Source organism: Hyperolius riggenbachi, chromosome 11 (genome assembly GCF_040937935.1).
Source record: "Hyperolius riggenbachi isolate aHypRig1 chromosome 11, aHypRig1.pri, whole genome shotgun sequence".
Lineage (NCBI taxonomy): Eukaryota > Metazoa > Chordata > Amphibia > Anura > Hyperoliidae > Hyperolius > Hyperolius riggenbachi.
The window spans coordinates 203,633,202-203,658,454 of NC_090656.1; the positions used below are offsets into that span (position 1 = coordinate 203,633,202).

The window sequence follows — 25,253 nt, forward strand, 5'->3', positions numbered from 1 at the left end:
AGTCAAATTGATTCTGAATCTCTCAGCAAGCCAGCTCTAATTAATCTTGACATAATTAAAAACAAAACAACCATGACTAATGAATCAATTAAATACTTATTAATTTGAATTTATTTAATTTAGAGGCATAAGGAAAATAATCCAATTTAAAAAGAAAGTGAAAGTCTTATGACATCTGAGCGATTTTCAGATTTAAAGAGGAACAAGTGCCCATAATAATAATAATAATAATAATAATAATAATAATTTATTATTGTCAAAATGGGTAAATCTGAAAACAAAAAAAAAGTTTAGCAGTTATCTAATGAAGGAATTATTGTAAGATAAAGGGGAGGTTTGAATCAGTTTACGTTTCTGTATTATCAAGCAGTTCCTGTATCCTGAAATGTCCTTGGACTGTTTGTTCCATAGAAATATTTATAATGTACCTTTTAAAATGTCTTTGCCTTTCAGTATTCTCTGTAGCGAGCTAGATGACTCACTCTGTGAATGAGTCAGGTGATAACTAGTTTATTTGATTTATTTAATACCCTCAGGCTGGGAGCACACTGTGCAGAAAACCATGAGTTTTCTGCATTGTGTGTTTCTGTTTTTTTGTGTGAGTATTTGTATGCGTTTTGGTGCGTTTGTGTTTTGTGTCCTTTTTTTTATATTTTCTCTTTTCCCATGGAGAAAAATACAGTATCATATTTCTTTTAACAAACCTGCATCAAAAACGCATGTCAAAATGCCCTTCTGCTGCGTCTCCATTGAAATACATTATGCTCAATTGGGATGCTTTTCTGAGAAATATGCAGCAAGTTGTGCATTTAAAAATGCATGCGTTTTCAACAATGCAGGCAATTCTATGGCCCATATGCAATTCACTTTTTCACCTGAGTTTTCTCCTAGGTGATAATTTTAAACTTGTCAATAAAATGCATTTTAAGCCCCCAGAAGGCAAGAAAATAATTAAAATAATTTTGATAGTACTTTTTCACCAACTTTTTGGTACTTTTTTAGTTGAAAAGTACTGGAAAGTTATTTAAAATCAAAGATGAAAAATTATCTCCAAGGTGAAAACTCAGGTGAAAAAAAGAATTGCATATGGCCCTATGGCCCATATGCAATACACTTTTTCTCCTGAGTTTTCTCTTAGGTGATATTTACACACCTTGCCAATAAAAGGCCTTTTAAAGCCACCAGCAAGCAATAAATATTCAAACATATTTTGATAGTACTTTTTCACCTACTTGTTGGTACTTTTTTGAGTAAAACATGCTGAAAAGTTATTTTAAAATGAGGTTAAAAATTATCTCCTAGGAGAAAACACAGGTGAAAAAGTTAATTGCATATGGGCTCATGTCTCCTACTTTTTCTCCTAAGTTTTCTCCTTGGTCATATTTTCACATCTGTCAATAAAATGACCAGCAAGCATGAAGCATAGTAGACAATTCCAGGAGCACCTATGGACTTTAGAAAATAGATAGGTGTGCCAAGACCCAGTCCGCGTGCCTAGGAGAACAATCAATGTAAATAAACGGTAGCAAGCAGAGTCGGCACCACCGGGAGTAAAATATAGCTGAATTTTATTACAGGTGGTGCTGACTCTGCTTGCTATATTTAGCATGAAACATAAATAGATAAAAAAAATTATCTCCTATGAGAAAACTTAGTGGAAAGTGAATGGAATAAGGGCCCTTTAACTTATCAGCTCCAACTTTAGAAAAGTTAAAGACCAACATTTTGTGATGAAAGTTCTGAGGGGGAGATTTTCCTACTAATGACTGCATGTTTTACTTTACAAAGGTAATATTATCGATCATGATGATTGTACATTTACAAATGATACAATCACAAAGTAAATAACCAAACTACTTTTTTGTATTGGCAGTTGAAAAGGAGATCCCATCTCTTAATAAAAAAAGACAATTACAAATAAAACTTATTCTCTTAAAATAGTAAGATCTTTTTGGAAATGGAACCCAAATTGGAGAGGCCACAGAAAGCATTCAGTAATCATTAATCTGAATTGGGAAAAAAATACAACTACACGGGCTTTTACTATCATTATCCTTTTCAGAGTGTGTCTGATAAAAGATGCTTAATAAAGCTGCATGATATTGAAATTGGTATTTTTTTAAATGTCAAGACAGCCTGCAGTCATATTGAATACACTATACAGAAATAAATCTGCTTTAGCTTATTCCCCTCTTAGAATTATAGTTACATAGTACATAATTTGGATGAAAAAAGACACCCCTCTATCAAGTTCAACCAGGAAAAAAATCCTCCCCGACTCCAGATGGCACTCAGATAAATCCTTGGATCAAACATCCTGAACACACACATATCCCAGTTGATCCAGGGAAAGGCGAAAAACCTTACAAGGCCTGGACCAATTAGCCTTAAAATGGAAAAAAAAAATCCTCCCCGACTCCGAATGGCACTCAGATAAATCCTTGGATCAACTCTCCTGGGAAATACCTAGTAATTATAGCCATGGGTGCCCTTCAAAGCAAGGAAAGTATCTAAGCCCTCTTTAAATGCAGGTATAGAGTTTGTCATAACTACATCCTGAGGTAAGATGTTCCAGATTTTAACCACTCTCACTGTGAAGGACCCTTTTCTAAATAGATTATTTATTCTAAATTCTAAATATTTCTAAATTCTTTTTTCCTCCATATGCAGATCATCTCCCCCTTGTCCATTGTACTACCCTAAGGACAAAAAGCTCATCTGCCAAGCTTTTGTATTGCCCTCTGATGTATATATATGTTATTTAGGGCTCTTTCACATCAGACAACGCTGCAGGAGAACGGTTGAATGCCCTGCTGCATGTCGTCGGGATACTGCGGTGCGACGCACTCAGCGGCGGTAGCTATTAATTCACCCAACGGGAAAACGCTGGCTCCCGGCGGTTTAACGCTCCCGGGTGCGTTGAACCGCAACACACCGAAACGCAGCATCAGGTGTGGAAGGTAAAATGAGTCTATGGACTTTCATTTTACTTTGGTAAACGCAAAGTATTAACTTTGTGTTAAAACGCAGGAAAAGGGCAGTAATGTGAAACAGCCCTTAGGTCACTTCTTAGTCGCCTTTTTTCAAGCTAAATAAATTCAGTTTGTTTATTTAGCTTTGAAAAAGGCGAATGAGAAGTGACCTAATTATATCAGTACAGAGCTTGGCGTGCAGTGTTGCATGCCATACATGTGTCTTTTCCCCCCAATGATAAATCATCTATTTTGCACACCTCCGGAGTGCTGCTGTTTCCATTGGAAAACTCGTGATTAATCTAGTCACAGGCTACTGCACATGCTCTGTCCCTGGCCTTGAGCCTCCTCGACCGTACACAGAACACTCCTGGCCACAGGAGCGCGACAGAGGAGGCGCACAGCTGGGAACGCACAGTATCGTTTGATTAGACTATTTGGGAACCTTTTTGAGGGCGACAGTGGCACAACGGAAGGAACCCGGTAGGATGGGTTATATACCAATATACTGCAATATATATAGATATAGGAAGGAACCTGCTGAAAGATCTATAGGTATAGAAAGTGTTTCTGATGCTGAAACTTGGATAATTCAAACAAACGAGGGAAGAATTCTTGCTTGGCAATATACCTTATATTGTACACAACAGTACACAAACATTTTTGAGCTACTCACTCTTCCTCAGGTGTACAGGGAGCGAGTTTGTTTGTTTGAATTCATCGTTCTTGTGTGGAGTGGTGAACCACAGGGGGTAAGCACTGGCAGCCAGGTGTAAAGTTCCCCTGGAAGGAGATCGAGGAAGGGTCATCTATTGCGCAAGTATTGAAACCTGGATAATTAACATAAAATCGGGTATCCTGAAAAATGTATTACAATTTTCTATATGTTGTTGTGGTACCTTTTCAAAGGAACCCTGACCAGTAAGAAAAAAAGGAAATCCGGGCTTATCTGGGGCTTCCTCCAACCCCCCGAGTGCCCCAGGTCCCCCGGCGTCCTTTAGGTCCCTTCCATGGTCCGGCTATTGGCCCCTGTAATCCGGCGACTTCGGTTAAAGTTGTGCATCCGTGCCCCCGGCGCGCACCCTGTGCATCATCACGTTGGTCACCGTAAGGGTCCTGATCATGCATATTTCTCTAAAGCCTTAACCGCACATGTGCAGGAATTGTACGGCGACTGGTGTGATGACGCGTCGAAGTCGCTGGATTACCAGCTCTGGCTCTGTGTGTCTAAACACAGAGCAGGAAGGCAGGGGAGTCTGAAGCTTAGAAGGGATGGGGGAGAGGCAGAGATGGCCCATTAGAGCAGAGAAAGGGGTGTTCCTAATGCCAGAGTGGATGTTTTGCAAGAGTGCCACTTCTGCAAGGGACGCTCCTTCCCCCTGTAGATTGCCTACAAGCAACTTCTCAGCAATTTCGGAGGGTCACAGTGCAGCGCAAGGGGGGCCGAGAGCAGCATGAAGGAGACACAGAGGCATTGCATGGAACATATACATGCCTATGTCCCATATGCCCCCCTCCCCCCTGCGTTGCCTCGGGTACACTTTAAAGAGGAACTCCAGTGAAAATAATGTAATAAAAAAAGTGCTTCATTTTTACAATAATTATGTATAAATGATTTAGTCAGTGTTTGCTCATTGTAAAATCTTTCCTCTCCCAGATTCACATTCTGACATTTATTACATGGTGACATTGTTACTGTGGGCAGGTTATTTAGCTGTTTCTAGCTGCTCTGTCTGTTACAGACAGCTAATAACAGCTATTTCCTGTCTCTGAACATTGTTACATTGTGGCAGTTTGCCAGCAGTACCGCGGTATTCAGAGCCTCTTGTGGGAGGGGTTTCAGCACAAAATCAGTCACACAGCGCCCCCTGATGGTCTGTTTGTGAAAATCATTATTTTTCTCATGTAAAAGTGGGTATCAGCTACTGATTGGGATAAAGTTCAATTCTTGGTCGGAGTTTCTCTTTAAGGTACAAAGATGGCGTCTATATAGGTAGTAACTGTTCTGATAACTGTTCTGATACAGTAGAAGACTTGATATAGAGCAGCTGACAATGGAACTTGGCTGAAAAATCTACAGTCTCAGCATCGACTTCTTCTTAAACAACTAGACACTGGATAGATAAGGATAAAGACACTTACCTTCGTTTTCTAGATATGAAAGTGACTGAATTACGCCTGCTGTTCACAGGAATGTAAGCGCAAATGGTGATACTTCTAACTTATTCCATTGTACGTTGATAATGCATGCACAACTGCCCTTTATGAGTATTCTTATGCAATGCACTAAGTGTGTCTACAACGTCATATCACAATCCAATAGACCCATGTTACAGATTTCAGGGGATCAGAAGATATAGTTTTATGTGTAACTGATGGAACAGAGTGTTCTGTACACACAGATTGGCGCCTATTATAACACGTTAGAACTCTTTACTGAAGAAAACCATGCAGCGATATATCAAACACCACCATCAGGTAATGCAGCTTACTTAGAATACAAAGGAACACAGAATGAATACAGGAATGCATCATCAAACCAACAAACTTTGATTCCGGTGATACCTTTAATGACTAACTGTACATGGTTTATTGCAAGGTTTCGAAACATTATGTTTCTTCTTCAGGCATTATACAGAACTGGATCAGAACCGTACAATAAAACGTTTTGAAGCACATACAGACTTATATATGATAATGTAGGCAAACGTTAGCCGTAGAATTGGTCGTTCCTGGAGGCAGGGCTAACGGCTGCAGCCCTGCCTCCAGTCGTGTCTATCAGCGGCGCATCGCTGCCTCTCCCCCACCCCTCTCAGTGAAGGAAGACTGAGAGGGGCGAAGGAGAGGTGGAGATACATGCTGACAGATGCGCGTGGGGCAGAGCTGCGGCGGTTAGCCCTGCCCCAACCAGGAAGAGATCCCCCGCTGCACCGAGGGGATTTAGGGGTGAAGGGACCCTCGTTAAGCCGCGGGATAGCGGCGTTTTAGCAGGGGCACACATGCCCCTGCTATCTATGAGGTCTGAAGCGAGATTTATTCTCGCTTCAGACTCTCTTTAAAAAGTCGGCCAGTCTGTAAAGAAAAGAAAACAAAACTTTGAAAGGACAGAGGCCAGATGGTGTTACGATTCATACGTACTCATGAATCCAGGTTTTCTGTTCAAGCCTTTGCTTAGAGTCTGAAACATTTTAGTGAACTTGTATTTAAATCGACATTCGTTCCGATGTTTGAGATTTCCCCTTAGAATGGTAATTTTCAGGTTCCTTATGCTGTGGGCACGTTTGTTAAAAGGTAGTCCTATTAGGGCAGGGATCTCAAACTCGCGGCCCGCGGGCCATTTGCGGCCCTCGATACAATATTTTGTGGCCCTCGGTGGCAAAAGCTTCCTTATAGCTCGCTTCAGTGCTCCTAAGTAATCCTCCGCATCCCTGCCGCTAAACGAGGGCTGCAGAGCCCCCAAATCGCCCGGGGGGCAATCCGCTGGCATTTCCTGCAAGGGGCAGAGCTTTCAGCTTTAGCTTTGCCCCTCCTGACGTCAATCGCCGCACGGATCGCTGCCTCTCCCCGCCCCTCTCTGTGAAGGAAGAGTGAGAGGGGCAGGCAGAGGCGGCGATGCGCCGCGAATGTGAAATTTCTTATGCGGCCCAGCCTCATCCTGACTTTGCCTCCTGCGGCCCCCAGGTAAATGGAGTTTGAGACCCCTGTATTAGGGTGTCCTTCCTTTTGTGTTTTACTGTGTAGCAGTGCATGTTTAACCTTTTCCGTACTATTTGATTTGTTTTACCAGTATATAGAACTCAGCCCGGGCATTTTGTGCACTGAATCGCATAAACCACATTGGATAATATAGATGTGTGTGTTCACCGGATATGGAAAGCACCAGCATAATCTGATACTGGCAAGCTTTATTCACAAAATGCATATATAAGTCTGGATGTGATTCAAAACTTCTTATTGTACGGTTCTGATACTGTTCTGTAAAATACCTGAGGAAGAAAGTTAACGTTTCGAAACCTTGCAATAAACCATGTACAGTTAGTAATTAAAGGTATCACTGGAATCAACATTTGTTGTTTTGACGTCTGCATTTCTGCACCTCAACTAACACCGGACCACACTTCATTTGCTTCAGAATGAATACAGGAAATCACCATAGAGATCATAATATCATTCTACAGACAGTGACATCTTGTGGTTGCTTTAATGTACTGCAGTTTAGGTAATCATGTTGATACTGCCAACAGTAACTACGATACTGTGATGTAAAAATCTACTAATGGTACAATGTTTCTTCAATTTTTTCTTTCATTTATTTACAAAAATCAATTAAAATGTATCTCTAGCTATTACAAAAATAAATAAATAAATACAATGCCAATGCCATTACTAATGGCACAGTCTCTCTTTCCATTTGGTTCCAGGTTGATGGAATCTTGTGTTTAACAGAAATTCTGACGGATGACTCTCATTGTGAAGCCACCAAAGCAGAGGTTGCGGCAGTGATTGCACAGATCACATCTCCTCACGTGACCTTCACGCTACACCTCAGCAGCTTCCTAGAAAATATGGAGGAGATTGTCACGGCTCTATTAAGTAAGTGAGCAGTGTGAGGCGAGATGGTGCCTTGTAGAATTTTTGGAGTTTGGTTGTTGAGGAAATGTTTTGTCATGGAGATAGAAAGCATCTCGCCTAGTTACCTAGCACACATTCTTTACAGAGTTTATTTCGATGAAGGCCATAAAGCTGGTAGTAGAATATTGGTATGTTTATTTCCGGCGGGTCGGGAGTGCGTCGATAGCGGCGTTCGAACGACCGACGCAATACAGCAGCAATACATTACCTGCTCGGGCCGGCGTGTGTCCCCGCTGTCACCGATGTCTTCTTCTCCGCTGGGTTCTGCGTTACGGTCTGGCTGGCTTCACTTCCTGTCCCGGCAGGAAGTTTAAACAATAGAGCACCCTCTACTGTTTAACCTCCTTGCTGGTTATCCCGAGCTCAGCTCGGGGTAACCTGCGCAGGAGGATTTCTTAGCCATGGCGACCGGGGAAGCCCTGCAGGAAATCCCGTTCTGAACGGGATTTCCTGCATACTCTGATCGCCGAAGGCGATCAGAGTGGGTGGGGGGATGCCGCCGCTCAGCGGCTATCATGTAGCGAGCCCTCGGCTCGCTACATGATTTAAAAAAAAATTAATTAAATAAAAGTTCTGCGCTGCCTCCTTGCCGGCGGGAATTAGACCGGCAAGGAGGTTAAACTTACCCGGACAGAAAGAAGCGAAACCAGCCGGACCAGAACGCGGAACCCAGCAGAGAAGAAGGCATCGGTGACAGCGGGGACACGCGCCGGCGGAGCAGGTAATGTATGCGGGGGGAAGGCAGCGGCAGCACCACCACAGATTGTGATCGGTTTCATGCTGAAATCGATTCACAATCTGTTTGCAGTAAAGGCAGCCATACGATCCCTCTCTGATCAGATTCAATCAGAGAGAGATCTATCTGTTGGTCGAATGTGATGGCAAATCGACCAGTATATGGCCACCTTTATTAAGCCTTCCCTGTCTCCACTTGGTGTTTTCTTTCCCCCACTGTCCCCCAGTGAGGTTACGTCCCCTCCGCAAGGCATAGGAAGGCTTCAGGAGCACTCATGTCCTTGAGTGCCCCTGAAGACAGGTTGCTCTGTATTGTGCATGCACAAGTGCGTGCTCACTCATGCCAAGTATGAAGCTGCCCATCTTTGGAAGCACTTGGGGACCTCAGTGCTTCCGAAGCCTTCTGATGGTCTCCCAAGATGTATTCAATAAGCTGACCGAGTACATGCAATGGGGGTGACAGCACTGGAACGAGGGGACCAAGAGGGAACAAGACAGGCTCAATAGGATCCAGAGCCTTGCCTCTGTGTAAGTAAAACAGCATTCAAAGGGTTAAATCACAGGACTGACTTTTTCTCCTGCAGGGGCAGCTGCATCCGAACTGGTGATAACCTTATCTTGTGTTTACATTCTTCACTTGCTACAATTAAGTAAGCATTTGCTGACTGTGCAGAAACTTCTGCTAATGAGTCCTGAACTGAAACACTGCTCAGAAATCATTACTGGGTGCATTTACAATAGAAATACAACAGTTATGAATAAAATGCACCAGCAGTTTTCAAAGTAAATAAACTGAACTTTGGGAACTTATAATTTCTAAATGAATAATAATACTTGTGCACAAAAGCAAATATGATAATTGTATGGCTTATAAAAAGTAGGAAAACACATTTTTACAGAATATTTTGTCCAGGGCTGTGTAGTCGGTACAAAAATCTTCCGACTCCAACTCCGACTCCTCAGTTTCTGAAACCACGACTCCGACTCCAACTCAGACTCCGGGTACCCAAAATTGCTCAGACTCCGACTCTTCGACTCCGACTCCTTAGTCTAATACTTAACAGGGCTGTGGATTTTGTACAAAAATCATGCGACTCCGACTCCCGACTCCGACTCCTCAGTTTCTGAAACTCCGACTCCGACTCTGGGTGCCCAAAATTGCCCCGACTCCTCGACTCCAACTCCAACTCCACAGCCCTGATTTTGACAGAGTTTAAAACCTCTTTAAGGTCAAGGACACGTAAAGTGGTGGTGGGGGATAAATGTGCAAGAAATGAACACACTAGCAGGGAAATAAATGCCATTGTTTTCTTTATGCAGAGCTGTGTGAAGAAGCGACCACTGGAGAGACATGTCTACTGGCTTCTGCTGCCTTGGCCAACATTACGTTTCTCGATAGTCTCGCCTGTGAAATGATCTTACAGATGAATGCTTTGAAAATCCTAATAAATGCATGTTCAGACAAGCAGAGAGTCAACTCCGCCTATGCCCGTGATCAGGTAAGTTGAATTGAGCAAGGGCTTGTATCTGGATACACAAAATACATTTTATCTAAGCACCAGGTACTTTATAACAAAGGGAGAACTATTGCAGGAGTGTATAAGAAAACAGGGCATTCCCAGTGTCAAAATGATATGCACAAAATGCCAACTTCCTACTGAGAAACTAAGGACACCAATCTGTGGTGAAGCACTCTCCAGACCGGCTAAAGCAAACTGCCAAGAGAGGCACCATGACATTACTGAGAACCTTGCTAAAGTTGTTTCTTGGCTTTCTCTTCAGATTTTTATGCTACCACGTTATCTTGCTCCTTGTCACCTTGGGCCAAATTTGCTACTACAGTTTTTGGCATATAAAATTCCAAATACAGAGGGAATCCCTGACTTACGAACACCCACCGGTATGAACCGCTGATCCACCACGATGTTGAGAACCACCTGTATTGTCCCCGTGCCGTCTCCACTCCCCCTGAACACATGAAAGCAGCGGCAGCACGGCTTACCTAATCCATCGGAGCCCACGACGATCAGAGACCTCTCCTTCACTGCTCCCTTAGCGCTGGTTTCTGCTGATGAAGTAATCAACAGAAGCTGACACTAGGGGACTAGTAAAGTAGAAGAGGGCTCCGATGGATTAAGTGAGCCGCACTGCCGCTGCTTTTATTCATTCAGGGATGCCGGAGGAGAACACAGGGCAAAGGGGTGGAGGAGACATGGGAACAGAATGGCACACATGGGAGACACAGGAGGACACAAGGTACAAGGGGGACACAATAACTGGGAATTAAAATCTACAAGAGGCCCCTTGACCATGAATGCGCCTGGTTTTGTGTTTTTTTTTTCCCCCTGGTTTTCGCCCTCTAAACCTAGGTGGGTTTTTAGTCTGCAACCTCTTATATGCCAAAAAATGCAGTAAATATTGGTAAGGTTTTATGTTTACTTACACTGACAACATACCCAAGACAAACCTTGGGTAAAAATGCAAACACTTACCTAAGGAGAGGGATACAAGGACATGGACAAGGAGTACACAGGCAGCCACCACAGTATCCAAAGTAATCCTCTTCTTAGGTAAGTATGTGGTTTTGACCTAAGGTTTGCCTCGGGTTTACTTAAAAAGAAAACGGTAAATTATAAATGAATAGGATTATTCTAAAGAGTGCGGTAAAATATACAGATTTGTGAAACGATCCCCACCAACAACCATTCACCTGTTTCCCGCCTCGGCCTGTCTCTAAACTTCTCCACTCCGACTTCATAAAAGTTGTAGGGAGAAATTATGTGACAAAGTTGGGATTAGAGTCACGAGGGGGGAGATTTTCTGCTGATAACTGCATGTTTTACTCCGAAAAGATAATGAAATCACGGCAGTCTCAATGCCTCCAAGGTAACATCACCGTATACACTATAATTAGTGATATGTAATTGAAACATTTATGATAACATCGCAATCACATTTATATTTTTTTGCATTTGAAATTTGATGATTATATTGATGAAAACCTTCAGTCATCGGCTGGCGTTCGGCGGTAATGAATGCGGCTGGTGCATCTAGTTACGACGTTACACCTTGTGGGATTTGAATTTTTTTTCCCTGCTTCCCTCTTTTGCTAAATGCTATTTATGAGTGACAGAAGCATCAACTCGATGTAATGACACTTTTCAGCACTCTCCAAATCACTTACAAGTGCTAACAGTTTAGGGACTTTTCTACTTTTTGTATATATGTTTTTTTTAAACTTTGTTTTCTCCTTTTTATAATTTTACAACTTTAGCGGTGGTTCAGTACCGCGTTTCAAAACAAAATTAGACTTTTAATGTTATTTTTTAAACTCGCAGATGTTATTCATGTAATGCACAACTCCAGAAGAGGATTTTATTCTGGTTTAGGAAAACCTAGAAAGGATTGAACGACTTACAAGTTTTTACTGTTTCCCACTTCCTGTTCCTGGGGAAACCAGAGTACATAATAAAGCCATGATTATTAATGAATAAAGGGGGCCAATTAGCTAAATTTCCACCTTGCATATAAATCTAATGCAGATTGTATAAAGGATATTTATTTTTGCTTATATAAAAATGTCCTAGTATTTTTTTTTTTAAGATACTTCAGTAGTTGAACTTTACATTTTGAAATGTATCACTTAAAGTGAACCAGAGACGAAGCACCCTCATGTATTTTACCATATATATCAATGGGAACATGACAGTAAACACCTACTCTGCTCTCTGTTTCATTCTTCTCTGCTAAATCTGCCTGTTATCAGCTCTGATAAGAATCCTCGACTGAGCATTCAGTCTAGCTTTGCCCCGAATGATTATAGCTGAGTCAGTCTTCTGTGATGTCTTTTCAAGCCCAAGCCTGCTACCTCCTGGCTCTGCTTTTCTGCTAGGAGGATACATAACAGGAAAGCAGAGCCACAAGGGGCAGACTTGGGCTTGAAAAGACATCACAGAAGATTGACTCAGCTATAACATTCCGGGGCAAAGCTAGACTGAATGCTCAGCTGGGGATTTTTATCAGAGCTGATAACAGGCAGATTTAGCAGAGAAGAATGAAACAAAGAGCAGAGTAGGTGTTTACTGTCATGTTCCCATTGATATATATGGTAAAATACATGAGTGTGCTTCATCTAGGGTTCTCTTTAAGGTACATTCATTTAGTATTTTGCTGTACCCGCACACTCAATCACCTACATACCATTTGTACTTGTAGGGAGACTACCTAGTACAACCTTTAGAACATATATCGTAGTTGTTTGGAGACTACCTGGCACAACTTTTAGAAAATATACTATATATACTATATAATACTGTAAAATATAATATACTATAAACAATCCTCCTCATAAAATATCACTATAACTCAAAAAATAATAAAAAAACATGTTCCTTTCAAAGGAGAATATATTACACTGGCAACACTGTTTGTTCTGGTCATAGGTTACTTCCATTAAGATCCAAAATACCACGGAGCGGATTTAGAGCACAGGGCTCCCAATAATGATCACCACAACATCGAACACTGGATTTGATCAGAGAGAGATCTGTCTCTTGGTTGATCTGTCCATAGATCGCTAGATGTATGGGCACCTTAAGCAAAACTGCCCATCCATGATTGATTGTGCAGTCTTACCACATGCAGTATGAAGGACTAGCTAAGGTATATGTTCACAGTAAAGGTACATACACACATCTGATTTTTCTGAATGACTTGCCATTCAAACTGGTGATTTGAACGACAGTTGGATGTGTGTACGTTCGATCATAAAGCTGGCCACTAACGGTCCAATTTCTAGTGAACAATCGTTCGAGCGATCAGAAATTCTGATCGAACGAAAAATCGTTCACCACACCATCAACTAACCGATCATTACTTCCTATCTATCACGACCACCAAGAAAATCCAAATTTTCGTTCGACGAAAATTTATTCGGGCGACAATTTTTTCACTCGTTCATAATCGATTGTGTCCACCAATGGAGATTATTTACAACCAATCTGATCAGAATTTCTGATCGCTCGAACGATTTTTTGCTACAAATTGGACCATTAGTGGCCAGCTTTAGACAGATAGCAGCAGTTTTAACTGACCCGCTTGGCAGATCCGTTGGACCAACTGTCGTTTAAATGACAGTTAGGTCCGTACGTGTGTGCAAACGACTGGGAGCCGTTTGTACAAGTAATGGCCATTCAAACATACAGTCTTTTGATCAGTCCTTTGATCTGGTCAATTGTTTTATCCATTCCATTGACCAGTCAACAGACGTAAATTAGCTGACATTAGCATATAAGCCGTCTGTGTGTACAAGACGCTTGAACGACTTGATGTTTGAATGACAAGTCGTTCAAACGGCTAGTTTGAACGACAATCAGGCGTAAAATCAGATGTGTGTACACACCTTAAAAGTTCACAATTTTGGTAAGGTCATACAATCAAGATTATATTATCGATCAGCAAAGATCTCCGACCTTAATCACGAGTAATGACGAGTGATTACTCGTGATTCAAATGAGGATTAATTACAGCAGCTGAGCGGTGGGGATTGGAAGGGTTATTTACCCATAAATCCACGTCCCTACCGCGCTCCATATAGGTCTATGCGTCCTAATAGTAGCATTCCAAGCCTCGCTGCTATCACTTCCTTCTTCAAGCCGGAAGGAAGAAGTGACGGCAGCGAGGCTCGGAACGCTACTATTAGGACGCATGGACCTATATGGAGCGCGGGGATTACTCGTGATTAAGGTCGGAGATCATCCCTGTTATCGATGGACACTTTACAGGTGGCCACACACAATACTTTATGTCTCTTTTCAATTTGAGAATTGCAATCAATTTTTGTGATTGATTGTGACATTTGAAAAATCTGACCAGTGTATTATACATGTGTTTATGTTTATGAAAAAGATTGATTCAAAAATGGCTTGGGTCAATACATTAATAAATTGACAATCTGTTTTACACCATTTAATGTTCTGAAAAAAATGATTAAAAAAAAAATCAGATACTCTAGAATCAACTTATATCGATAAAAACAGGAAATTAGATCAGATTTCTCACTCAAAGGAAAATAAATAAATAAAAACTTTAGATTTTTGTGTCATATTTGTTTTAATGACATTGCTGTAAAATCAAATCTTTTTATTGTATCCTGTGTGGCCACCTTTAGGAAGCTTTACTTAAATTTAGTCACCAGCAACAGTGAAAACCTTCAAAAAAGGTGTCTATTCTATTTAATTGGGTTTTGATATAAACAATGCCTTCATCTAGTCACGTCCTCATTTTGTTTAGTGTTGTTGGCTTTAATGAATTATTAAAGAAGACTCTGGGCAATTCCATTGAGAACATCAGAGCCCCATAATTAAAAATGTAATTTACACTCATTAAAAAAAAGTTATCTAGCTGTTACAAAAAAAAAAAGTCACTTGTATCTCCCATCTGCTGTCTGTAGAGATGCTCGCATTTCAGAATTAGCCAGCTTACTACTGCTGGATTTAAAGGGAAACCAAAGTGAGAGACATATGGAGACTGCCATATTCATTTCCTTTAGAACAATGCAAATTGCCTGGCTGTCCTGCTGAATATCTGCTTCTAAAGGCCTGTACAAACACCGGACTTAAGTCGGCCGAGGCAGGCTATAACGACCACCTCAGCCGATAATCAGTCGTGTGTACGGCACCTCACTACCCACGACTCCCAACCTGCAAGGGATCTGCCGGGCGGATTTACTTAAGCGCAGGGACAAAGATCTCCTACCGATCCCATTGTTCACGCCACTCCCCTGCACATCATGCATACGCTGCTCATTGTCCCTTCATCGCCCCCTCGCATAGCAGCACAGCTGACACGCTTGTGCAGCCCAGCAATGTCGCCCAAGGGGATCAGGTCCCGAGGGACAACATGAGTTGTTAGTGTGTAAGCGGCCTAATACATTCAGCCACAACCCCTAAACAAGCATTTAGATCAGGTGATCTGACTCAAGTCTGACAAGATTAGATGCATGCTTGTTTCAGGTGTATGATTCAGACTCTGCCGACCAGAAAGATTAGCAGGGCTGCCAGGCAACTGCTGTTGTTTAAAAGGAAATAAATATGGCAGCCTCCCTTTGTCTCTTACTTTGGGTTCCTTTTCAGCTCTATGCAGGAGCCAATCTCAGGAGATGAGATCCCTCATGTGACCTTTTGAAGGGTATCAGGTTCTATGTGACAAAGTTACCTAAATAAGCCTTGAAGTACATACCTAAATAACATTGTTTTACTAGCACACACGGTCATCTCAACTAGCTGACCAGAGCTGGAGATCACTTTTATTTTGTGTCCAAGGGGCAGCCATCTTGTTCTCTGCAAATTTTGAAAATGATGTATTCTTGCATCTGATGCTCTTTTTCATACTGTAAATAGTCTCTCCCTCTTAAGGCTTTTACACCACCTCCGCTTGCGCAACTTTACTAAAACTATTTGGATGGTGGCATCGTCAATAGTTCTTACAACTCAGTGGTCGCGACAAATTGCCTTGAGCAGGAAGTGGCTGTGGGTTCCCTCAACTAGACTAGTGCCAAAAAGGGGGACCACAACAACATCTGCTGTGGTGGGGCGAGGGTGTATTAGAGGTAGAGAGGTTAAGTAAATGGGCTCCTCTACAGCCTGGGTTCCCCCCCCCCCCTTGCAATTGCAGGGATGGCACCTTTCGCCAGCAGTTACACCTTTGTTCTTGACTTTGAAAATCAGTTGTTGTTTTTTCTGACCCAGGATTCAAACTCCTGACCTCATGCTTCACAGTCAGGGGCAGTACCTCTGGAATCCACAGCTGACTAAACAGTTGCTAATGCTTTATTGATGAGGAGCAAGCAATACCAAAAACCCTAGTAAAATCCAGTATATTATGCTGGGATTACACTGCTCGATTTTGCCACTCGATTCTCCCGCTCGATCGATTCCCCGCTAGATTCCGCAGGCGATTCACTTATTTTCCGGTCGTTTTCCTTGACTTTTTGCATTGTCCTCAATGCGGAATAGAGCTGCGAAACGATCGGGCGGGAGATCGGACATGTCGGAAATTATCTATCGAGCCATCTAAATGGCTCAGAATCGAGCCGTGTATTACCAGCATTAAGCCCAATCTACACGTTACGATTCTTTGTACGATTCAATTACGATTTTATTTACGATCCGATTAAATCTGACATGTCCAATCAGGATTCGATTCAATTAAATTCTACTTGCCATTGCAAAACAATGGCAAATCGAATTGAATCGAATCGAATCCCAATCGGACATGTTGGATTTAATCGGATCGTAAATAGAATCGTAATTGAATCGTATAAAGAATCGTATCGTGTAGATGGGGCTTTAGAGCTGTTTTATGTACTGACATATATATTGAAGCAGTCTGCACTAAAAAGCATCAATAAACCAATTAGGCCTGCATTTGAGAACATAAGAGAACAAACAAACAAACACTTATTTATATTGCGCTTTTCTCCTGGCGGACTCAAAGCGCCAGAGCTGCAGCCACTAGGACGCGCTCTATAGGCAGTAGCAGTGTTATGCTGGGAATACACGTTTCGTTTTTGCCTTCGTTTTAGCCTTCGATTCGTTTGGTAAACGAATCGAGTGTTGAAAACGTATGTGAAAATAGTCATAATCTCATTATAGTTTCGATTAATAGACCCCAAAAACGAACGACTAGTGATCGAACATGTTTGATATTATCTCTCTTTATCCATCTAATTGAGCCATTGGTAGGCTTGATGGCTGTTCAGATCGATTATATATTCGTTTATGCCGTCCGTCCCTGTACTACGTTTCGTTTCTTTGCAGCCTTCGATCATTGGAAAAAACGAAACCATCAGAATCGGAAAAAAAAACCGAAACCGTAGGTGGTGATATTAACCGTACGATCGATTATTTCGGGATCGAAAAGGACAAAAGGCACAATCGAAACGAAGGTTTAAACGAAGGCAAAAACGAAACGTGTATTCCCAGCATTAGGGAGACTTTCCCAAGGTCTCCTACTGAATAGGTGCTGGCTTACTGAACAGGAAGAGCCGATATTCAAACCCAGGTCTCCCGTGTCAGAGGCAGAGCCATTCACCATTACACCATGCAGCCACCGGAACAGAAGCAATCTTGCAAATCTGGCCTGGATTTATTGCATGCTGAAGAAAAGGAAGTGTGTGCTGCATATTCTGGCAAGCAGATGCTTTTAGCAAATGCTATTAGGCAGCCAGTATTTATTCAGGTGAACTTGGTCAGAGCACACACTTCTTTTTCTTCAGCTTGCTGGCCTGGATTTATGAAAGAATGCAAACCTGGGTCACATCAGACATTAGTGGGGTCGCTGAAAGTGAAATAGTGGCTGTGCATGCAGCACCTGCAGTGATAATGTATTTTGAAGGAATGCAGCCGGCCCTGGGTTTGGAAAAAAAAATGTTCAAATATTTGGAGCTGTACCTGACTGGAATCATACATACAGATTACATTTGATATGTATAGAATCTAATGCAATCAGACTATCTCCTTCAATGCAAACCTGAAGCGGAAAAAAACGTATGAAATAATAATTTGTATGCATAGTACAGTTAGGAAATAGAACATTATAAGCAAAGAAAATAGTCTCATATTGGTTTCCAGTAGTTAAAAAAACTTAAGTTGTTATCTATGCAAAAGAGCTTCTCTGAGCTATTCGACCCAATTTGTGTCAAAAACAGTCCTGTTTGTTTTCTGAAGCAATTAAACAGCCAAGAAACAGCAAAATATAGCTTGACATAAGGTTTTAATGCAGGAAAGTTCAAAGGGTCGTCATTTCTGCTTTGTTTAATAGCTTAAAATGCTGAGTGTGATTTTAAAACTGCAAATGTGACAGAATGATGCAATGTTATAAAAAAAAAAGCTATATACAGTGGAATGTGAAAGTTTGGGCAACCTAGTTAATCGTCATGATTTTCCTGTATAAATCGTTGGTTGTTATGATAAAAAAATGTCAGTTAAATATATCATGTAACGAATGTGGAATCGTCTCCGTGGTCAGCGCACCAGACGTGCGCTGACGTGGTGGATTTCCTCCACAAGCGTATAATTGAGGACACCCAGGCTAGGTGCTATGCACCCGCAGAGGGCAATTCCCACCGGCAGATGGCGCTGTGGAGTGCAGGCGAACACAGCCGCTGCACAGCCACAGATGCCAAGTGGGAATTGTACAGATCCAGGACAAGGTACAATCAGGCAGGGCTGGATAGCCCACAGGGAACAGAGCAAAGGGACAGAACCAATGTGTGCCCACCAAACTAGTCGCCACCCAGCAACGGCGAACACACAACGGCGGAAACGAAGTAGGAAACGCAATCGCAAGAATGGCGATTGCCAATAGCAACACAAGACTGAGCAGGACAGAGCACCAGGGTAGCAAAGGCACAGCAAATCATACTAAGAGAAAGATAAGGAAAATAACAAACGCTAGCTGAACGCGAACACCGCACTCATTCGCAACAGTGCACGCTTTCGTGCGCGGTCTCCGTGTGTTACGCACAACAGAGACAAGCACACCTAACTAACCAAAGACAGACAAACACGAAACAGAGAACGCGAGCGCTTGCTTAACGGTCACCTCACCGAGCCTACAGCAAGCGTTCGTATCAGACAAGACAGACAAACGTGAAACAGGAACTAGGCAGAAAGGATCCACCACTCTTCCGCCAGAGCAAGTGTGATCCAAGCAGAAACACAGATCAGAAAGATCCACAGCCGCTACCGCTAGCGGTTAGTGCGATCCAGGAAGATCCACAGCACAAGCTCAAGGCGAGTGCGATCCAGGTAGACAGAACAGAAGGCTCCACAGCACTAGTGAAAGTGGCTAGCGCGATCCAAGGAGACAGAACAGAAGGATCCACAGCGCTAGCGCAAGATGCTAGTGCGATCCAAGTGAGACAGATCAGAAGAGATAGCTGGTAGCAACCGCTGCACCAGCTATACTCCAAGAACAGAGATCAGAACGATTTCGTGTCGACCACCGCTGGGACAGGACAATCGCAACAGAACAAACAAACAGATAAGCAATCCTAACTGCACTAAGGAAACCTGCCTAGTGCAGTTTTCCAGGAATTACTCTAAGATAACTTCAACAAGAAGTAGCATGGCTGACACTCTCTAGGAGTGTTTACTACAAACCCTGAAGGAATGACCAGCAAAGGACTGTGGGTAATCCCCACCTTTATACTGCCAGTCATCACAGGAGGCAGGTAGGGGATTTGCATAACGAATGTATGCAAATTCCTTAGCAGCAAGCTGCAGAACTGACAAAAGGTCTCTCTTAAAGAGAACTGCAGAATGCAGACCTGAACAGTGGTCAAAAAGCTGCCTGCACAGGCAGCTGAGCAGATCATTACATATCATATAGGAGACACAGCGATATTTGAGAAGTGAAATTAAGTTTATTGGATTTACAGAAAGCGTGCAATAATTGTTTAAACAAAATTAGGCAGGTGCATAAAAAGAAATTAAATCAATATTTAGTAAATCCTCCTTTTGCAGAAATTACAGCCTCTAAACGCTTCCTGTAGGTTCCAATGAGAGTCTGGATTCTGGTTGAAGGTATTTTGGACTATTCCTCTTTACAAAACCTCTCTAGTTCATTCAGGTTTGATGGCTTCTGAGCATGGACAGCTCTCTTTAACTCACACCACAGATTTTCTATTATATTCAGGTCTGGGGACTGAGATGGCCATTCCAGGACGTTGTACTTGTTCCTCTGCATGAGTGCCTTAGTAGATTTTGAGCAGTGTTTAGGGTTGCTGTCTTGTTGAATGATCCAGCCCTGGCGCAACTTGAACTATGTCACTGATACCTGGACATTGGTCTCCAGAATCTGCTGATACTGTGTGGAATCAATGCGTCCTTCAACTTTGACAAGATTTCAAGTCCCTGCACTGGCTACACAGCCCCACAGCATGATGGAACCACCACCATATTTTACTGTAGGTAGCAGGTGTTTTTCTTGGAATGCTGTGTTCTTCCTCAATGCATAACGCCCCTTGTTATGCCCAAATAACTCAATTTTAGTTTCATCAGTCCGCAGCACCTTATTCCAAAATGAAGCTGGCTTGTCCAAATGTGCTTTAGCATATCTCAAGCAGCTCTGCTTGTGCTGTGGGCAGAGAAAAAGCTTCTTCTGCATTACTCTTACATACAGCATCTCCTTGTGTAAAGTGCGCCGAATGGTTGAACGATGCACAGTGACTATCTGCAGCAAGATGATGCTGTATGCCTTTGGTGCTGGTCTGTGGGTTGACTCTGACTGTTCTCACCATTCGTGACTTCTGTCTGAGATTTTTCTTGGTCTGCCACTTCGAGCCTTAACTTGAACTGAGCCTGTGGTCTTCCATTTCCTCAATATGTTCCTAACTGTGGAAACAGACAGCTGAGATCTCTGAGACAGCTTTCTGTATCCTTCCCCTAAACCATGATGGTGAACAATCTTTGTCATCAGGTCAATTGCGGGTTGTTTTGAGACCCCCATGTTGCTACTCTTCAGAGAAAATTAAAAGAGGGGGAGGAAACTTACAATTGAACCCCCTTAAATGCTCTTTGTCACAGTTGAATTCACCTGTGTATGTAGGTCAGGGGTCACTGGGCTTACCAAGCCAATTTGAGTTCCAATAATTAGTTCTAAAGGTTTTGGAATCAATAAAATGACAACAGTGTCCAAATTTATGCACCTGCCTAGTATTATTTGAACAATTATTGCGCACTTTCTGTAAATCCAATAAACTTCATTTCAAATCTCAAATATCACTATGTGTGTCTCCTATGTGATATATTTAACTGACATTTTTTATCGTAACAACCAACGATTTATACAGGAAAATCATGACGTTTAACAAGGTTGCCCAAACTTTCGCATTCCACTGTAACTGAAAATAATAAATATGATACTTCTTCTTTGCTACTAACGTTCTATTCATTATACTATTATGTACTATGCATACAGTTCATTATATCATACTTTTTTTTTTTTTTTGCTTCAGGTTTGCTTTAAAACAATTGCAGAATAATCTACAAATTATGGTTTAAATGTTATAAAATGAACTGTTCAGTTCAATTAGTATTTGCGTTCCTCATCCCTTGCATGTGATTGAAAATGATGGAGATCTACGACTTGCCCTCAAGCCTTTACTAGAATGTAAATATGACAAATAGGCCTGCCAATTAAAGTTACAACATGACTCAGACTCAAACAAAGCGGTGAAATTAATGGCCTTGAAAATCACAGGCAGCCGTATTGCACAGACCATCAGAAAACTCCAGCATCCGACAGGAGTTTTACATTCTAACCCAAAACACATAGCAGACGCCCTAAACTACTTTTGTACCAACCTGTTCAATTTAGAGAGTGAATACTTTAGTTTCAAAACTTGCAAGAATGTTTTATGGACATTTTCCATAAAAAATGCTTAAAAGCAGTAGTTATCTGGGATCTGTAGCTATCACACGGTGCTTAGCATTGGCCATCAGTCCCATTGTGAATTCCCGTTATGTCATGGTGGGTCATTTGTGCAACTTTTGTACCTTCGGGAATCCATGATCAGAATTTTTTTTCAGATCGCGAGATATTCTTTCTTCCATAAGAATGCAGGCCAGGTGTGCTGAAAACGCCTTTTGTAAAATAGGTCACAAACTGTGTGAAAAGTTACAGGGATGTTATCTGTCCAGGATATTCATAAAAGGAGACTAAGCTTTTATTTACTAGAAGATCTAGAATCTGGTATCTATATTTACAGCATTACAGGAACACATCCATTTTTAATGTTATCGATTATAGGTTTGTTTATGTTATGGCCAAAGCCAAAGTGGCAAGTGGCCAACATCAGATGTAAGAGAATACATTGTACCTTGGCTGGTGAGGTGACTAAAAAATTCTGAATGCGTGACATGCAGGCCTATGCCTAACAATAACATTCACCTCTCTAGTACATAATAGGGATGGCAACGCTTAGGGCCTGAGCCCACTGATGCAGTTGTGTACGCTTTTCAGTTAAAAATCAATATTAGAGATGCTGAAAAGCGGACAGAAGCGGAAACAACTGCGCCAGTGAGCTCAGGCCCTTAGAAGAACTCATGGAGAAGCATGTGATCAGTTTGATCAGCTGATTGATTTGTAAGGCTTTGATTTACTGGTCATGAGCCTGCATTAAGTCAGGAAGTCATCATCACAGCAAATCAGAACCTTACAAATCTATCAGCTGATCACATGCTTCGCCATGAGTTCTCCTAAGCATTACTATCCCTAGTGCTTAACACTGACCTCCTTGTTTCCCTGCCTAACACTGGCCTCCCCTCTCCGATGCCTAACACTAACCTTTCCTTTGTCTAACACTAACCCCCCTTTTCTGCCTAACACGAATATATCATATGCCTAACACTAATTTCTAACACTGACTTCACCTCTCCTCTGCCTAGCACTAACCTCCCCGCCCCTCTGCCTAACACTAACCTCCCCTCTCCTCTGCTTAACACTGACCTCCCCACTCCTCTGCCTAACACTGACCTCCCCGCTCCTCTGCCTAACACTAACCTCCCCACTCCTCTGCCTAACACTGACCTCCCCGCTCCTCTGCCTAACACTAACCTCCCCCCTCCTCTTCCTAGCACTAACCTCCCCGCTCCTCTGCCTAACACTAACCTCCCCTCTCCTCTGCTTAAAATCAACCTCCCCTCTACTCTGCCTAACACTAACCTCCCTTCTGCCTAACACTAATCACTCCTATTCTGTGCCTAACACTAACCTCCCCCTTTCCTCTTCCAAATACTAGTCACCCCTCTCCTTTGCCTAACATTAACATCTCCTCTTCTGTGCCTAAGACTAACCTTCCCACCTCTCCAGATTCTGTTATGTCCAAGAAAGTGACACAACACCAGGCAAATAGTGAAATGACAGAAAAGCCATTTTGCACATTAGTCGGCCAATGTTGGACTTTGGCTACAACGTTACCACTAAATTGGCCATTTTGAGATATGCTGGCCGTTCCTGCTTTGGCCGACTTCTGGCTTTGGCCGTAACAAATACAAGGTCAGCAGTTACTTCCATGAAGCACTCAGCACAATGACAAATTCTCTGATACATTTGTGTTTTTGTAAATCTTTCAGATCGTCACCATTTTAGCCAATCTGTCAATTCTGGATCAGTGTGCCTCAGAAATTCTCCAGGAAAATGGTAAATATTCTCAAACACGTTACTTTTTGCTGAGTTAATGATGTAGAATTTAGAGGTAATATTACTCTGCACTGATATCCCACTCCTTGAATCTAGAGACATTAACAGATTGTTTTATCTCGCAGAGCTCTCCCCTGCTAGAGTTTTTATTTAGGTGATAAATAATTGAATATTAGGATAGGAGGATCCATGGGCAGGGATATCCAAACCTGTAAGGTGGGTGGGCTAGATCATGGTTACTGACAACACTCCAGGAGCAGAGTGAGGAAAGGCAGTCTAAATTTTATAACAAAACAAAAAAAATTGAATTAGATCCACTGCATGTATTAATATGAAACTATATTAAGCTAGGTACACAAGGTACAATTTTCCATCAGATCGACGGATCTATTAGATTGCGATCGATTTTGGGTACTTATCAACGCAAAATCGATTGGAAATCAATTTGGACGTCTACACACAATGCAATTTCTTATCAGATCACCGGTCGATGTGATGGAAAATTGTACCGTGTGTATGAGGCTTTAACTGACAATGGCTGGTCGATTTCTCTGGATTGCTAACAAGTTAACTGGCTTCCAGTAGAGATGGATTTAAAGCAGATCTAAACTCTTGTACAGCAGACTGTGTAATTAGGACTTATCAGCAAGTAACCAGCAAATGTAAATCAGGGCTGTCAGCTGTGTCTGAACTGTGCAGAGGTGTGACATTGCTCTGTACTAATATGTAAACACTGTAAGTTAACCCTTTCTGTGCTCCCAGGAATTTTAGGAAGTAAACTGCAGGGTTTTTGAAAGTTGTAACAAAGAATTGTTTTTCTTTAAAGGTGATTACGCTATTGCCTACCATTTAGAGCAGAGAGGAAGTTTTAAGTTTAGATCCACTTTAAAGAACAACTGAAGTGAGAAGAATATGGAGGCTGACATATTTATTTCCTTTTAAACAATACCAGTTGCCTGGCAGCCCTGCTGATCTACTTGGCTGCAGTAGTGTCTGAATCACACCAGGGACTTTTCCTTAAAAAAAAGAGATGGATGGGAGCTGAGATTAAGTGAATGTATACTGATGGTATGAACCTCTCTGCTTGTGCTGATCATGTGATTGCGCCCCCTAGGGGTGGAAGTCCTCGTGCAGATGCTGTCAGAGAAGCCTCTCAGCGGGAGTTTAGCGGAAGTCTCGGCCTGCGAACGCGTCCTCCAAAAATCTGCTGTCACGTTAGCGCGGCTGTGCCGCCATCCAGACATTGCGCAGGACGCCACAAAGCACAACTGTACGTACAAATCACTACAGGTCATCCTACATTATTGTTGTTACTCATTGTTTAACAGTATATTTTTAAGAGGAACTGTCACAAATAGGTTTTTAGTGTAGTTTTCCTTCTTAAAACAGAAGGTATTTGCGATAATTCAGATTTAAGTGTGCAACTGTGGTTACCCACAATGCACCACTAATGAATATACAAATTATCTCTTTATGCCCCTGAAGCCAGGATTACATCCAGAACTGCTGGTGGTGTGTAGCAAGCCTATATCTAATAAAATGTACAGAGCCACACCAACCCAATATGCAGACAGTCTCTTTCGGACTGTTGGTCCTCCTCAGTGCATGGCAGGGTTATATTTGGCTCTATGGGATATGGCTCGGACCAGTACAACGGAGTACCTAAGCAACTCCGGGTGACCCAAAACCACTAGGAAAGCATAAGGG

At 42.1% G+C, this 25,253-nt stretch overlaps 1 protein-coding gene across 7 annotated transcripts in view; it reads left to right on the forward strand.

The window, feature by feature from the left end:
- The window catches only part of INSC (INSC spindle orientation adaptor protein), a 309,535-nt gene that overhangs the window by 279,003 nt on the left and 5,279 nt on the right, over positions 1-25,253 (forward strand). For all 7 annotated transcript variants that reach the window (XM_068260115.1, XM_068260117.1, XM_068260118.1 and 4 more), the window contains 4 exons: positions 7,394-7,565; positions 9,660-9,838; positions 23,480-23,546; positions 24,661-24,816. In XM_068260115.1, the coding sequence (XP_068116216.1) occupies positions 7,394-7,565; positions 9,660-9,838; positions 23,480-23,546; positions 24,661-24,816 (574 nt within the window). The remainder of the gene's footprint in view (positions 1-7,393; positions 7,566-9,659; positions 9,839-23,479; positions 23,547-24,660; positions 24,817-25,253) is intronic.